This window comes from Rhagoletis zephyria, unplaced genomic scaffold, assembly GCF_001687245.7.
Source record: "Rhagoletis zephyria isolate East Lansing unplaced genomic scaffold, Rhagoletis_zephyria_1.1 Rzeph_scaffold_12709, whole genome shotgun sequence".
Classification (NCBI taxonomy): domain Eukaryota; kingdom Metazoa; phylum Arthropoda; class Insecta; order Diptera; family Tephritidae; genus Rhagoletis; species Rhagoletis zephyria.
The window spans coordinates 1-16,857 of record NW_016169783.1 but is presented as its reverse complement, the minus strand read 5'-3'; the positions used below and the strand labels follow the sequence as shown (position 1 = coordinate 16,857).

The following is a 16,857-nucleotide window of genomic DNA, read 5'->3' as shown; positions in this document are numbered from 1 at the left end:
TTTTTGTAATTTTGTTTATCCAGCGCCAAACTACACCCAAATAAATAAATAATAAAAATACTTATATGTATGCTTGTATGCATGTATCTATGTTCGCACCAAACAAATATAACATAAAACATTTAATATTTATGTATATATATATGTATGTATGTAAGTATTGTTTGTACCAAATAAATTTAAAATTAAACTTTGAAATAATTACCTAATTTTACCCAAAAAAAACTACATTCTAATTGGCTAAATAGTTGTGAAAACAAGAAAATTCAATAAGAACCGGAAGTGTAATGTGACCAAATTATACTGCGATAACCAAATGGTGAAAAGGATAGTAACTAAATACAGTTATTCACTGTTATGAGCGTATAAATTAAGAATATATTTTAATATGATTATGGTAAATAGCAGGTTTATGGTAAGGATGATTTTATACCTCCAACGCCACAGCGATTTGTCGCATGCGTTGACTTTTCTGTGGCAAATACGCGCCGTGTACTTACCAAATAAATTTTTGGCAATGGGAACAAAAAGTCGGCTGTCGCAAGAAAGTCGCCATAAACTTGTGTCCGTTTACCTGTTAAGAGCGCAAATAAATAATGTTTTTTACTATCTATGTGTTTACGTATGTATTTATGTATGTATGCTTATTTGTCATTATTTTAAAAATTGACTTCATAATTTAAAACAAACTTAAACTAAAACTTTTTTTGTAAGTTCTATGCACGAAATTAGGAAATACCTATATATGTATGTGTGTATGTATGTATATCAGGAAAACATTTTTGCAGAGATATGAATATATTTAGTTTGGGTGGGTTTTTTATATTAAAGGTTGACACATTTGCGGATGACTGCAAATTGCAAATACCTCCAAAAATTTAGTTGTTTATTAATAAAATTAGTTTTTTTGAGTATTTTTTTTTTAATCACCTCAGATGACCAAACAGTTTAAGCTTAAAAAATTTATATACAAATATTTTTAAAAAAATTGTCTACGGTATCATAATAATGCGATTTTCGATGCTGTTTTTGAACTTTTTTCAAAGACTGGTTTAAGAAAAACTTGAATAACTCAGCCAAAACCTTACCAATTTAGACTTCCGAGGTATAATTGGTAAGGTATTTGCTCACCTATTTAGTTTCTTTGCGAATAAGCTCATTCAAAGTATGAAAGAGGAAGGTAAGATAAACGGGTGTCATTCCATGTTGAATTAAGATGTGTTGGTATTTGATAAAGAAAAAGTTGGGAGGTGAGTTTTTTGCAAAGAAATAAAAAGCGTGATAAAATATATTTCCACTGATACCTCATAAGTCTATATCGGTAAACTTTTGGAGCAGTTATACAAGTTTTTCTAACTCAACTCTTTGAAAAAATTAATAAAACAGCATCAAAACTCTCGTTATTATGATTCCGTTGTTACAAAATTTTAATATTTTTATGTAGATTTTTTAAGCTTAAACTGGTTTATAATCTGAGGGGATTTTTTCCAAAAAATCCTTTAAGAAACTTTTTTTATTCATAAAAAACTGCAATTTTAGAGGTATTTTCAAACCGGTCTAGCTCACTTATGTAAATCTTAATATTTTCCGAAATATTTTGGTAGAAGTCTTAAAATATAATAGGCCAGAAGCCCACAACTTTTTTTGGTGATGCAGTCTAATATAGTACATAAGTGTCAGCAAAATTTTCGAAAGTGCCAAAAATGTTTTTTTCCCTTTTAAACAGTGATATGTTTTCCTTACATCCGTACTATTTGCAAAATAATGATTCATATGTATGAACATATATTTCGTTCTACACATGTAAAAAAATAACACGGATTTCGAAATACATAAATGGGTTAGGAGAAGTAATGAAAACAAAAGATAGTATCGCTAGCTTAGAGTGAAAAGTTGCTAATTCCACTCTTTATGAAAACTGATATTTTGATACAGGAGGCTAGAGAAATTAAAAATCCATCATTTCGAAAAGATTAAAGGTCCTCATTTTAGGTTTTCTCCCGAAAATTCAATAAGGCCAAATAGTACCTACGAAATCTTTTCATATAGATCGAATCCCTCTGATTCGTATGGAGTTTTGCTTTGCTTTAAACAGGCAAAATGTTGTATTAAAATTTTTGAGAAATACTTGAAGAAAATGGCTATACAATTTTTAAATCGGACAACTTTTCACTCTAAGCTAGGGATATGTTGTTATTTGGCATACGCAATGATTTCTAACCTGATGCACACGCCGCCGCATGGCACCGCGACGGCGATTGAAACCAGCGCGCTCTTTGAATTCTTTGTTTTGGGTAACCGCTTCCACCACTTCAGCAACATCCTTATTGGAATCTATATCAAGAAAAAGTTTATCAATTGGTATGTGCGCTTCCAAAAAAAAAAGAAAGACCTAAAAAATTACATACCAACTCGATTCTTTAATTCGATTATAATATGTAGTTTACCCTGTGGCTCCAAATTCACCTGCAATGCGAATTCGATTTAGTTCTGTTTTTTTTTTTTTTAATTTCAAAATTGTTGCTTACCCATAGATCAAGTACACCCGTTTCATTTTGCATAATATCTTCAAAAGGTATTTGGCAATTGGCAACAAAATCATCCGGTGGCAGCGCTGCGTCGTGAAATACCGTCAAATTAATATTTTTTGCATTGGTAACATCGTGAACGAATTGCTCATTCCAAACTGGATCGAATGTCTTGGGTCGCGTTGTAGAGCGATCTAAAAAAAGTTGTATTTTTAAAGTGAAAATTAATGTATGAAACATAAGTACATATGTACATACATACATATATGTATGTACATATATGTTCATATGTATATGTAGTTGTCCCCAAAATAATAGGAGTGCGATGTGTTCACCAGTTTTTACTATTTTTCTTTTGTTTGTTTGATGCTTATTAATTTTTTATAGTAGCATAGCTCATTATCTAACAAAAACCACATAAATCCGAACTTGAAACTTTGTACCAACATTCACAAAACTGTCTAAATTTTTATTCAGAATTTTTAGAACAATTTGGCATTCATTAATTTTGAATAATTTTTTGTTGACGTATTTTCTTCTATATTTGTTTTTTTTTTTATATAGAAGAAAATGCCTAGCACCGTTAATAAATCAAATTCCAAATGCAATGTTAACAACTTCAAGCTTGCACTTTATTGTACTAAAGTACAATAGGCAATAAAACTTTTGGTAAAAATTTCGAATTATTTAATTTTTGTAGAAAATTTTAAATTCGTATTTATGGGATTTTTGCTAGATAATACTTTTATAAAAATTATTGCATATTAAACAAATAAAAGAAATACATTCAAAACTTCAAAATATCGCACTCCCTTTAATTTGGTGACAAATGTACTTAATAAAAATATATGTATATATTTTTTTATTAATAATAATATTTTGGCGCTTATACTTTTGCTAAGTATTAGGCCAGCTTTTCCTGCAATTTGTGCTGTGCGTCTTGATGTTATTACACAAAATGGAGGACCTACAGTTTTATGTCGCCTCCTATTTTTTGATGTTGGGTCGAACCGGGCCCTTCGGTATGGTAGCGCGCACTGTTAACCACTACATCCCAGTGACCAAGTGTGTTCGATATAAATTAATGTATTAATTGCCTTAAAAAATTCGTTTAAAAGCAATCTTAACGAAAATATCACGATGGAAAGAAATATCGCGTGCGACAGTGATTAAAATTAAATAAAAAAAAAAATACATAAATCATTTAAATTTGGGTAATATCAAAACCATTTTAAAGAGACATCAATGCAGAATTAAGAGCTATAAGTTAAGCTTATTGTAAAAAAACAAAGTTTTAGATTACGTTCGATGGTCATGTTCGACGTTATGGAAATGCCCGTTTGTAGCAAAGATCGACACAGATGACAAAATTAATATCGAGCGCTTATATTCAATACCCTCTATATGGACTTTTCACAAAAATGAGATTCTGATATCACCCCTATCCACCTAAGACTTAACTGTCATCGGGAATATTAATGCTAGCCTTGCATAACGCTTAACTGAAGAATTTACTATTAAATTACAGAGTCAGAATTCACATCGGTGACGACAGGTAAGTCCCAGATGGGTTCTAAGTGGTTTTTGGTACAAACTAATACCAACAAGTATTTTATCGTTGGTTGTTCGTTAAAAAATTAAAATTATTATTGAACGTCGACTTTTCAATAAGTTTACATTAAATATTTTAACAATTGCGGCAGTTGCGGTACCTTTCTTCAGATTAAAAAATTATTAAAAAATCGGTCATTATTCGTACGCAAAATTAAAATTTTAACACTAAAAGATACCGATAAATTGTGCTTACCAAAATGATTATCGTCGACATCGATCGATATGTAAGGATCGATCGGCTGTTCGTCGGCCAACTTTCCGAATGTCAAATTGTGGCGCTTTTGAAAATCGGTTGGTCGTAGCCCGATTGCCTCACAAACTTTTATTTGTAATTTTCCCGTAAACATTGTGTAGATCAAATTTATTAAAAGCGTTTCAAATGGAAAGGATACCACTGCAAAGGATGCACAATGAACGAGCTTAGGAACGATATTTAAACGGAAGTTGTGGGATCGCACTAATCGTTGGCAGATGTCGCGTTTGCAGTTTCACAAAATGTTTCGAAAGATATATCCTGTGTGCACGAAATAAATGGATTATATAAATACAGTGCTTATGTAGATATGTACATATGCATGTGTAAACCGGAACTCACAATGATTCGATAACAGCAAGGCTATTTTATCGTTGACGAAGACCAATTCAAAAGGTGATAATGAAACGGAAATCCTCCGAGTTGCGCGCACAATACCACACACACACACACACGCACACGCACAATTTTACTCTGCTGCTGCTGTAGAGAAACGGTGGGGCGCGCGTGCGCCTTTTTTAAAACAAGATCACTGATAATTTAACGAATGCAAGCGTTTACGTTATTTTTTAAATATTTTTTTAAATATTTTTGGGTGGATTCAATTGTAAATATTCGTTTTTTTCTACGGTATTGATATTAAAATAATTTATTAACCATACATGCATACTATATTGCACAGTATTTTTTTTTTTTTTGTGTTAAATACACATACATATATGTATGAATTTCTTGTTTGCTGCTTCCACTTTGTGTACTTTTTCGCATTCACTTTCGCCTTCAAGTGGCAAATGAATCCAATTCATAAAAATTATTCTGTTTCAATTGTGTGCGTGTGTGTGTAATTCACCTAATTACACTTTTATGTTTGTGCCTCTGCTGTTGTCGATACTGCCGTTGCTGTTGTTGTTGATGCTGCTTTCGTTCGTCGTTTGTGCGATTGTTGCGCACTTTGCCCATTTAATGTCAATTCAAGTTCGCCTTCGCAACACTTTTATCGTATTGTGCGTTACATTTACATACATACTATGTGCATTATTATTTTTTCTTGTATTCGCGAATAAGATTTATGCTATTTTTCTACTCCTAGCTGCTTATTAAATCATAATGTTGCAGGTTCTTTTTGGTTGCCACTTTAGGTTCTGTTGTTCAGGATTTTGCTTATTTGTAACTGCAGCTCTAGTGAATAAGAATCTACATACTACATACATATGTGTATGTACATATGTACATATGTATAGATAATAGACAAGTTGATACATCATACATATGTATGTACATATATCCTTGAATTTCTATTTATGCAATTACACTAAAAAATTATATTTTCTTAAAAACAAAAACATTATGACAGTGTTGCAACTGTTTTTCGTCAACGCTAATGCAGTGATATTTATTTGGCTAGAGGCTCATATGAATTTGTGGCTGTGTCTAACTTGTTATGTTATCTTCTAAATTTGTACAAACACACATAGTATGTATGTATGTACATATATATGTACACCATATGTATATGTAAATACAAATGTAGATGCGTTCATATGCTACAAACATATGTACATACATACATACTCACATGAGTACTTTTGCTCTTGTGCTTTTGGGTTGCTAGTTTTGTTATACTAAGTAAGTATGTAGGTATTTTTCCTCGCTACTTTTAATTTGCTACTTTACTTCTTGCTTTGCCTCATGCTTCTGGCCTTATTCTCATTCTTGGTAACTTGATTGACTGAAGACTTGGTGGCTAGCTAGTTGGCTGTCTTAATAGTTGGTTCCTTCCTCCACTTTTGACGTTCTTCCCGTTTTTTTTTTGCTGTTTCTAATGTTGGTATATTAGAAAGAAATATGTAGCAGAGTGGAAAAAGAACGGAAGATATTTCACTTCCACTTCCCCCTTCCTATTTGCGCGCGTACACAAACACACGCTCACTTATGGTAGGATTTACTTATTAAGGTATTTACCACACTTAAATTATTAGATGTCTTAATGTTTAAAATCAAAAGGTTTTTTGGTTGTACTTGGATAAATTTGTTTTCGTTTTTTTTTTTTATATACCATTGTCCCTAGTCACTATGCTTCGTTTGTCCATTAGAGCTTCGTATCTAAATGCTTCTTCCACTACTTCAATATTTGCTTTCGACTTAAATTCCTTCACTCATATTCGATTGCTTTTTGTGCTTCGTTCGTTTGCGCAGACACCACAAATTCTTGATCTTCTCACATTCGAGATTCGTTAATTACATACATAAATAAGTATGTATGTACAAATGCATTTACATATATTTTAGTATTATTAGTTCTCTTGCAAGAAGGTATGAACAATTTTTCCGACATCTTATATTTTTCTTATTTTGCAAACATATCTTCTAAAATATTTTCCTCTGACTTTTAATAAAATGCAAATTCCAGCAGAAATTCTATAATTCGCTCTGGAAGAATTTTCCAACGAAAAACTTTTCCTTACTATTTGCACAAAAAGTGGGTGCACAAAATATGAGGAAACTGTGTAGAGAAAGAAGCAGAAAATGGAAAGAAGTCAAATACAAAAGTCGTTTGCGAAATTTTCACTTTTTTAATGCACAACCCAATATAATTCACAAAATTTCTAATTACTTCGTTAGTATTTCATTTGAACTTGTATTTGTGCTTAATTTTATAATTATTAGGCTTTGTTTTCCACTATATTTTTAATTTTGAATATGAAATACACGAATTTTCTTCGCGACTAAAGACTTTGGATTTTCAGCGAATGTGGAGCAAAGCGCAATGAATGGAATTGGTATTTCCACTGAATGGAGCTTAATGCAGGTTCGCATGTGGAGCTTTTTTGTAAAGCAAACATCTGACTCCCAAATACCTGTGGTCATAACAATGCGGTGCCATACTGTTTTTATTATTGCGAGTTTTTGGGGGATCGTTTTGGAAAAGAACGCTTTTACTTATTTACATACATATGTACATTCAGGGCACATATCGTTAAGGCTCTATTTGAAAAATTTAAAACCTTAAAAAAAGCGAACAAATCTTAAATGCAATCAGCAGCTAACATTTGTTATCGCTAATTTTGATTACCAAAAACCCCAAGAGAATAGCAGGCACCCCTAACACCCACGCAACATTCCCCAATACTGCAGATCCATTTTTAAGGCGAGAATGAAGTGGCAAACTGCCTACAGCAGTGGGGAATAGCAAATTTTTAAAGTTATGTGCTGAACAGTGCTGTCTGATTTTATTTTTCAAAAACTGTAAATTCCTAAGAAAACTTTATTTTAACAAAAAAGGAAAAAAAGGAAGGCTTCAAATACGAAGCCCTTTTTGGAATGTAAAGGTTTTAACCGTATGATTGGAATGCAAATGACCCTTTTTATCCAGTTAAAAATTCACTTCTAAAAGCCAAAAGAGATATTTTAATTTATTCTTTCAAATATGAAATTTTGACAAAACTGTAATTTGTACTAGGAGGTAATTTAAAACAACTGAAGATTGTCCAAATACCACGATTTACAGTTAAAACTTAAGGCATGACGATTCAACCCCTACAGGTTTTTTTATTTGCTTTTGCCACGAACACATAAAAGCACATGAACACAATGGACGAGAATGAAGAGTAACTAGCCATATAAGTTAAATAATAAACAATTAAATGAATAAAAAATAATGCAATTATTTACCAAGGTGCATTCTTAAAATAATGCGGATAAACTGATAAATTTAAGCAATTTTTTTTTATCACTTTAGATGAAGACCCCTATACATTTTTTTGGCCTCCTTTTTAATTTTTATGTATGCCAAAAAATAAATCTGTATTCACTTCAATGTTTTGCTGAAATTTATACATTTATCCACCAAGTCGTTTGATAAAGAGATAAACTTTGGTTAAATAGATTTCCATACAAAGTTTGACACTTCATTTATCAAAATGATAAATTTATCACTTTATCAAGTTTATCAGGAGTTTATCACTTTGAAGATCCCATATGTATTTGCACTAGGGTGATTGACTCGGTCTATCCAAACTGGTTTCCACCTTTTTTTTATCGATATCTCTTGGTGGATTTTTTGAAATCTTGATTTTTCTAACCGGTTTTTTCATTTCAAAAAAATTTTGACCTCAATAAAAGTTTCCGAAAAATGCAATAATTTGAGGTTAAAATAAGAGCCAGCGTGAATTTTTCACTGATTTTTATTTGTTTTACTTTTGATCTAAACAAACTTTGAACTTAATTTGCTTTGCTCTTTTCTAATAGAAATAAACTGGATAGAGCCTGTGCCAATTGATAGAAAAAAATTACGGTCTGGACATACAACATTGCAAGTTGATAAAAGCGTTGTGATAGAAAATTTCGAAAGATCAAACTAAAAATTTGGCACAGCAAAATTCAATTTATTTGTACACCACAATACATTTTTCCAACCTGTCTCACCACGGAGAAGAAAGTTACCGATTGGCACAAAGCCAACGACGTTAAAGTTGTGTTTTATTTCGTTAACTTATGTAGCTCTGAAACGGAACGATATTATGTATTTTGATTTTTTATTCTTGCTCGATAAAATAACGATATCGATATATGTTGTTGTGGTTGTTCGATTTGTTTACCACGTCTGAGGGAGGCGGATTGATTATTCACCATTTCAAAAAAGTTACTCACCATAGAACTTACCATATGGCATAGATTTCTTTATCTGAAAACAGGGTTTACGGGGTCCACAATTTCAATACACTTGAAATGCAACCCTGCGCTTTGTTTGCAATTGTGGAAGCTGAGTCGGCTTTTGATAAAATTCACCGTAGGCGTTTTTAATAATTTGTGAATTGAATCTATCGTAGTTCCAAAATGGGTAAGTTTATATTTAATAATTAATTTAATCCGTGTTATTTAACAATTATTTACTGCACGAAAACAGGTGTGGAAACCAAGAGTGGTAGCAGTAATCTCGTTTCGGCAGTGATATCCTGCATACTGAGTTTGGTCATATTCGCCACTATGCGGTTCTATTCCGGTTGGATCACAGATACCCAAATGAATACAATTATTGGTGGATTCATTGGTTCGTGGTTATTTGTGTTCGCGCTTACCGCTGTGTCGAATATGGAAATGCTTGTATTCGGCAATGACTTCCAAGCCAAGTTCATACCGGAAATATTGACTTGCTTATCGCTGGCTACAGTGGCATCCGGGGTGGTACATCGAGTTTGTGCCACAACATGGTATGTACATCATTGGTTATGATCGGATCAGTTAATTGATACGTTTTCTATTTCAGCATTATATTTTGTATCGGCGCTTTGTACTTTATAAATCGCATATCTAATAAATATCACAATAAAAATGCTATTGCCGTAGAGCAAGCGCCTGTTCGGCGGGGCGGGGGCAAGAAAAATAAGTAAAGCGTTTACATCTAGTGGCCAACTACATTTTGCAAACGATATGCCTTAAGCGTACTTGTGTTGGCCATGTCTTTTTAAGTATTTATTTAAAAATTAAATTGTATTACTCATCTCAGTGAACATTCGTAAATATGCCTTCTTAAGCCTGCAATCTTGTTAAGTTAAACTTTTTGTAAAATTTTAATTAAGAAAATAAAAAATTATACTTAACTTGTCATAAGTGCCAGTATTTCGATATCCTGATTTCGCGGCAGGTTGTCCCCTAATCTTGTGATGACTATGGAACTAATCTCTTGATCATGGCAGTTGTAACAGCATATGAATTCTTTTTGGAAATGCTATTGGAGTGACGGTCCTTGACCGTTCAGATTTCGTATTCCCCACTGTTGTAGTGTCTACTTAACCTTGCCTAGAATCGGATATTTCTTCAAGATATACAGGCAGGTTCTGCAATTCACTTCCGAGTAAATTTCATTCTAATTCGCTTTGGTTTCAAATTACTAGGGGTTGAAATTCACTCGGAAGTGAATTGCAAAACCTGCCTGATAGTATATACATATGTGCATATATCGCCAATTATACAAAATTTATAGGAGACGAAAAAAAAAACAAAATTTTGCGTGTTTAAAGACGCATTCGCCATTAATTAAAAGATTTCGTATTACGAGTATATTGGCCTTATAGAATTTTCCGTTCCTCTTTTGGACTTAGCAATTTTGCCTTTCTTTGAATATAAAAGGGAAGAGACAAAACAAGTGCCTTAATACTTTTGGAAATTGTATTTTTAATTTATCTTGCTCCCTGTATCAATATGAGCTTTCACAAAAGTGAACCTAGAGATTAGAATGGCACGTACGGGAGCTTGGAAAACGGAAAGAACGCGAAAAGCTAGTAAATTCCATTTCAAACTGAGTTGAAGCCGAGTGAAAAATATCAAAAATTTTGGTGGTTTCCTAAAAGGAGTACGGAACAAAGCTTACGAATTTACTAGTTTACAGTTCTAATTAAAGGAAAAGTAAAAAGTTAAAAAGCGAAGTATTTAAGTAGTAGATTAAGTTTGTATGATAAAGTAGTAACCAAAAACAAAAAAATTCTTTTCTGCAATATTCGCGTGGGCCCGAAGGATCCCAAATAAATTGCCTGTTTGTACGGGACAGCTCTAGTCTACCATAAATTTTAGTTGCTGTGTGTTAAGTAAAACTTTAGCGAAATTAATGGTAATTCTAAAAGGTTAGATTAGGTTAGGTAGCACTGTCATTAGTAATTATTAACAACACAACAAAACTTTTGAGAATACTTTTATTTCAAAAAGTTTAAGTAATCATAATGAAATTGTTTGTAAGTGACACGTGTGTTTGTATGAAATTTGTACGAATATCCGTTTCATGGATTAAGATTTACACCACTTTTTTTTTAGGAAAAGTTGGTGTCGAGACTATCGAAAGTAAAACTAGTAACATGCAACTAACCGCCCATTCACTGATATTTTGTTAAATTCAAAATACTCCGGATGTGGGCTTCGTTGTTGTCCACAGGTGAAAATGATCGATAACGCTTAATTCATTTTTGTCGTTGTAAAAAATATGTATCATTAAGTAAAATCATGTGCAAAATCGATTTATGTACATATGTGCTAACTTCATATTTGAAATATATTTGCGCTTAAAAATTCTTCCGGGAAGGCAATTAGTCAGGCAATAAATATGATATACCTTTTTTATGGAATGCTCGAAAATCGAATATTTCGGCGCAAACCCTCATTAAAAAAAACCGGAGGCTTATTTTAATAATATATTGCACACCGTTTTCAAAGAGTCACAACTCAAAATTTGACAATTTTGAAATTATGCGCTAAAAATGTACACAGAGCTTTTATTTACCTTTCAGCAAAAGCTGGAGCAAATTTTTGTTATAATTTGTTAGAAACCTTGCCCATATGATTAGCATGTTCTACGAAATAGTAGTTTCGCATTTTCTGGCGAACGTATTTTTTTGAGTTGTGACTCTTTTGAAGACGGTGTGCGATATGACATTTTATAAGTTAACGAAAACTCTTTTTGGAGCTAAAATATCTCTCATATAATATAATTTTTAAATTTTTTTGCATATTCCTGAATATATGTATATATGTATGTATGTATAATTAATTACCATGTCCCAAAATAAAAACACATTTATTTTGTAATATTATTTTTTCTTGTAATTTTTATAATTAAGTTTATTAGGGGTTTCATTTTAGTTTTTCATTCATTCAGTTATGTATGTACTATAACCTGCACTCATTAGTATATTTAATAATCGTTAGTTCGTTTAAGTGTTCTTAATATTTGTTGATTAGTTTTAAGACCATTCAAATTTTATGTTTTGCAATCACTTTTTTGTTTTATTTTTTGTATTTGAATGTTTTTTTATTAACATTATTATTATTATTATTTTTTTTAATTTTCAGTATCGTTTGCATGTATACTTTTCTTATATTTTAGCGACTAATATATTTGTATGTATTTATATGTTTATGTATGTGTATGTGTATGTGTTTACATGCTATACTTTTGGAATACATCAAGTTGAATGCATTAATTAATTGCATAATTTTGATAATGATTTGCGCATTATTTTTTTATGTATTCACTGACATCCATACATACATTTCACAATACTAAAAACACTAACAACTAGTACTTCTACAATCGTCGATAGCTATCTGTCTTAGTCCTCATATCTCCATTTAATTAGGTTTTATGAATTTGTGTGTGTATGTTTCAGCGCATAAACTACTTGTATACATACATATGTAGGTCTGTATGTATGTATTTCGTTAATGACGCCTTTGCGTCCGTTGACGCCTTTGCGCTCGTTTCCTTCCTATTGGAGTTCATAGATTTTAAAACTCATTACTGCATTTCAGTTTAATTTCGTCAAATATACATATCTATGTATGTATGTATCTATGTACATATGTATACAATTGTGTATGTATGTAAGTACATATGTTGTAGCATTACTTTATGCATTCTCTTATTTTAAGTTAACTGACTTAACACTTTTAATTTATAATTTGCTTGTATGTAAAATATGTATTTATGCATATCGATTGTATTGAAATAACCAAAAGTGCTAAGATATAAATAATTATTATTTAAATATTTTTGTATATTTGGTTGTTTCTTTTTTTCTTTAAATTTGCTGTATTTTTGCATGGGCAATACACAATTAGTTTTGCTTGGTATAGATTTGGTTGTGGCTTGGTAGGCACATCCACAGTAAATGCTTATTCACCTAATATATACATTTACATAAGTACGCATATATGTAGTTATGTATGTAAATGTTAGTACATATGTACATAATTAAGTATGTACACATGAGTGTTCTTCGATCAAATGCGATGCGGTGATTAGCGCTCTTGTTAACGCTTTGTTCTCAGTTGTTTATTTTTTTTTTTTAGCTGCATCCTAACCATTTTTAGTTATCGTTATCAAGCAGTTTTGAATGCTTCGGTTAATCCGATATGGTTAAACATATGTAGGTATATAGCATATTATGTGCATTTCGAAGTATGTATGTAGATGTGTTTTTTAATAAATATGCCTCAAATTTACATTGAATATTAGTATTTTTTTACAGTTTTAAGCTACATTTGTATGTACATATGCTTATATTACCCATTTAGTTTTACACCACAAATATTTTTTTTTTTGTTTCTACACGCATTGTTGATATTTTTTATTTATGTACATGCATTGGGGTTTTATTAAGACATTTTGTTGTTTATAACATGTTTTACTTGCTCCTTAATACACAATTTAGTTCTTTGCTTTTTGCATATTTTGCGATCACTAAAAAAAAAATATTAAACAAAAACGGTCGAACCTTCGTTCCGATGTGTTATTGAAACATCTAAGGTAGTTACCTAAATAGGTATGCATTTTTTGTGCGTGGACCGAAAATCCGTTTTTTAGAATTTTTATTGGTAATAGCGAAAATATAATTCATTATGCTCTAAAATCAATCTGTATGAAAGATGGCAAAATTTGGTCAATATCTTATTCTCGCCCAAGTCCATCAAAGTTCATGTGCTAAAAAAAAAAATCCTAGCTTACTACGATTCTTTACAAAAAATGTCCATAAACCAAATTATGGCAAATAAAGTCAATTGAATTTAAACTATAAAAAAATGTATTAATTAGTTTTTATTTTTTGAGCACATGGAACTTTGATACACTTGGGCGAGCCTAAGATATAAACCAAAAATTGTCACCTTTCACACAGATTGTTTTTAGAGCATAATGAACTATGTATGTATATAAAATTCAAAAAAAGTGCTAATGTGCATAAAAATACACGAGAATCCTGTTGATACGCAATATGAATTCATTTCTGGTAGTACTGATAATATACTACATATGCATATGTATATATATGTATATGTAAGTATGTATGCATGTGTTTGTTAGTGTGTTCTTAATAGGAACAAACGGCCAATGAAAAGTAATGCGAACGATATCGAGAGGCTAGTATTTTAAGTTTATCCCTGTCTCAAGTAGCTCTCAAAAAGTTTGACACAAAGAATTCATAAAACTTATAAAATAAAAAAATATTAAATATAATACTTCATACAAAATCAAATATGTATATATGTACATACGTTAATTTTGAAAGTAGCATAAGTCACCTTTTCGAAAAAATCTAGTTGATGACAAGACTAATTACAATTTAACGGTATTTGTTTATAAAAAAAAATATCATTGCACTAAGGTTTTGTTTGAGAGAAGGTTTACTAACCAACGCTATACCTAGACATGTTTATTTTGAAAGTGGGATAAGTCACTCAAGCAAACAAGTTAAGGTTCTTCAGTTAGTCCAGACATAACTTAACTTACGTAAGAAATCGTCAATGATTACTCAACACGTTAACTTAGCTAGTAGCGAAAATATTTTGTTTTTGTATTTTCCTTTCCAGCTGATTGTCACTTTGCCGCCTATAAGCCCCATAAAAAAATTCACAACAAAAATATATTGCGCTGGCCAATTAATTAGGTAACGCCATGTAAATTTATTCTAGACTAACTGAATCTTTAATGATAACATTGAGCAAAAATCAATTTTACACAAATTTCTAAGATGTGATTAGTTCCCAAAATCATTTAAAAGAATAAATGCAATGTANACTTATGTTACCAAATATGGTAAGATTCCAGGGCCGCCAGACCTATTTGATTTTATTCCGCCCTATATTGAATATCGTCATCGTCAGTAAAAGTGACGATACGGCCATCGTCGTCAGCCATGTTACTGATGCGCTGACGATCGTCGACGATGACGAATTATTACACTGTACAGCGCTTGGCTGGATATTGGACTAAAGCAACTTTTTTTTAAGAGATTGAGTTATAATTAAAAAAGTAATTTTTCTGTTTTTCGAACTTAGCCTTCCGAAGTTCGAAATTGGACCTTTGGTAAAACAATTTTTTCAATTATTGTTTGTAAAAACTAAAAAGGTGAAAAATGCGCGTGGTCCGCCTTTTTAACTTATTTAAACGGTATATCACTTTTTTGGTTCAAACTTATACTATAGGTGCTATAAAGGGACAAAGGTCTGATAGGAAAATCAAAAAAATTATTTTTCAAAAAATTTTAAACCGATTTTTAAGTGTTATAAGGGAACTGTAATATAAGTTTGCACAAAAAAAGTTATATACATATATAAGTCACTTATTTTCCATTCCTACAAATTTTAGCTAAAACATCGCAAATGGATGTCAAATGAAAGGTGTTTTTGAGAACTTTAGTAAGAAAATATTTTCGTGAGGGTTGCCATCGTTTTTTTGCAATACAAGTATTCTTGTTAATTTTAATAATAATATATGTACTATACATCCCAACGTCTTTCTATGGGAGGTCGCCACCTAATTTTTAAAGGAATGAAATTCACTTACTTTGTAAGATATAATAAGCCAAATTTTTTTAAATTTATTCCAACATATTATTTTTAAAGCCATCTAAATGTCCAGTATTTGATACCTAAAACTTGAAAACAAAAAAATTATACGCTGTCCAAGCATAGCTCGGTCAACCTGGTACCACAAACCAAGAAAAACAATTTACAAAAGTTGCCACTTACAATTAAGGAGTGTCTTAACAAAAACTGATATTTCCACTTCCGGTATTTTTTTTAGTTTTTGGGCGTGAAATAATTTTGAGGATTAGCTACATCTGAAAGCCATATATAACACTTAGATAAGTAAATACAAAATACAAAAAATTAATACAAAATATTAAAACAATACACTCCCATGCACTTGAATGGAGACAAAGTTTTTCGATTAATTTCTTCAGGACCACCTCATACGCCAAACTTTTTCTAAAAATTCATATAAAAAAGTTCAAAATTTAGATGAAAATTTATAGAATTTTTTACGTTCCGTATAAAGTTTACTTATGTGGTTTCGGTTAAAGCATGAACCACATTTGCATAAAAAAATAATAAAAAAAATTTAACTTGCAAAACATTGCAAATATTAAACAAAAAATACCATGCACTCACTTTTGATTGCTATATATTTACGACGAAAACGATAGTTTTGCGCATTTCACTTACGTTATGCTTTTGCAAATCTTCAGTTTAGGCAATTTGTGAATTTCAGCCACTGCCCAATTTGAATTCAAAGCGTATTTGATTGAAATTCACTCGGAAGTGAGAATTGCAGAACCTGCCCGTATAGTTTAGAAATAAAAGAGACGTTGCTTTTGCTTGATGCATTTCTGAACGCACCCTTGATAACACTGATCGATATTAATTGACACTGATACCGTAATGACACGACACTGATTTGTGTAAATAGACCTTTAAGTTATGTGAAAAAGTCAACTGACTGGGAATACAAGCGCAGAGTATGAATATCTAAGACGTTATACAATTTCGTTAAATAAAAGAAAATAAAAAAAAGTAGAAAGGGAAATGGCTATAAATGAAATTATAAAATTTCCGCTGCCAATCCTATAGTTTGAATAGCAGCAATATAATTCAGTTACGATAGCCGGTGATTGAGCCATACATATATGTATGTAC

The 16,857-nt window shown here is 31.3% G+C and overlaps 2 protein-coding genes across 14 annotated transcripts; one reads left to right on the top strand and one right to left on the bottom strand.

Moving 5' to 3' along the window:
• Window positions 1–256: 256 nt before the first annotated feature.
• LOC108377792 (calcium-independent protein kinase C-like) lies at window positions 257–7,167 on the bottom strand. 13 transcript variants are annotated; one of them, XM_017634080.1, is made up of 8 exons: window positions 7,010–7,167; window positions 6,861–6,898; window positions 4,738–5,537; window positions 4,336–4,656; window positions 2,529–2,722; window positions 2,409–2,466; window positions 2,222–2,334; window positions 257–574 (listed from the first exon to the last, which is right to left on the bottom strand). In XM_017634080.1, exons 4-8 carry the CDS (start codon window positions 4,487–4,489, stop codon window positions 497–499), a joined length of 597 nt encoding a protein of 198 aa, XP_017489569.1. In that variant the 5' UTR covers window positions 4,490–4,656; window positions 4,738–5,537; window positions 6,861–6,898; window positions 7,010–7,167; the 3' UTR covers window positions 257–496. The 13 variants fall into 13 exon arrangements, with proteins under 13 accessions (XP_017489569.1, XP_017489564.1, XP_017489572.1 ...); XM_017634075.1 differs by lacking the exon at window positions 6,861–6,898 and adding an exon at window positions 5,972–6,214 and having other exon boundaries at window positions 4,738–5,566; XM_017634083.1 differs by lacking the exon at window positions 6,861–6,898 and having other exon boundaries at window positions 4,712–5,596.
• Window positions 7,168–9,127: 1,960 nt separating this feature from the next.
• Window positions 9,128–10,003, top strand: LOC108377791 (protein KRTCAP2 homolog). Its single transcript, XM_017634070.1, has 3 exons — window positions 9,128–9,235; window positions 9,302–9,605; window positions 9,662–10,003. The coding sequence occupies exons 1-3, from the start codon at window positions 9,232–9,234 to the stop codon at window positions 9,783–9,785; spliced, it is 432 nt and encodes a 143-aa protein (XP_017489559.1). The 5' UTR covers window positions 9,128–9,231; the 3' UTR covers window positions 9,786–10,003.
• Window positions 10,004–16,857: the final 6,854 nt, after the last annotated feature.

Coding starts and splice junctions, on each gene's coding strand:
- LOC108377792 (XM_017634080.1), bottom strand. CDS start 4,489: ATGTTTACGGGAAAATTACAAATAAAAGTTTGTGAGGCAATCGGGCTA. Junction 2,723..4,335: donor TGTCGACGATAATCATTTTG/GTAAGCACAATT, acceptor AACTTTTTTTAG/ATCGCTCTACAACGCGACCC. Junction 2,467..2,528: donor CGGGTGTACTTGATCTATGG/GTAAGCAACAAT, acceptor TTCGCATTGCAG/GTGAATTTGGAGCCACAGGG.
- LOC108377791 (XM_017634070.1), top strand. Junction 9,606..9,661: donor CGAGTTTGTGCCACAACATG/GTATGTACATCA, acceptor TTTCTATTTCAG/CATTATATTTTGTATCGGCG.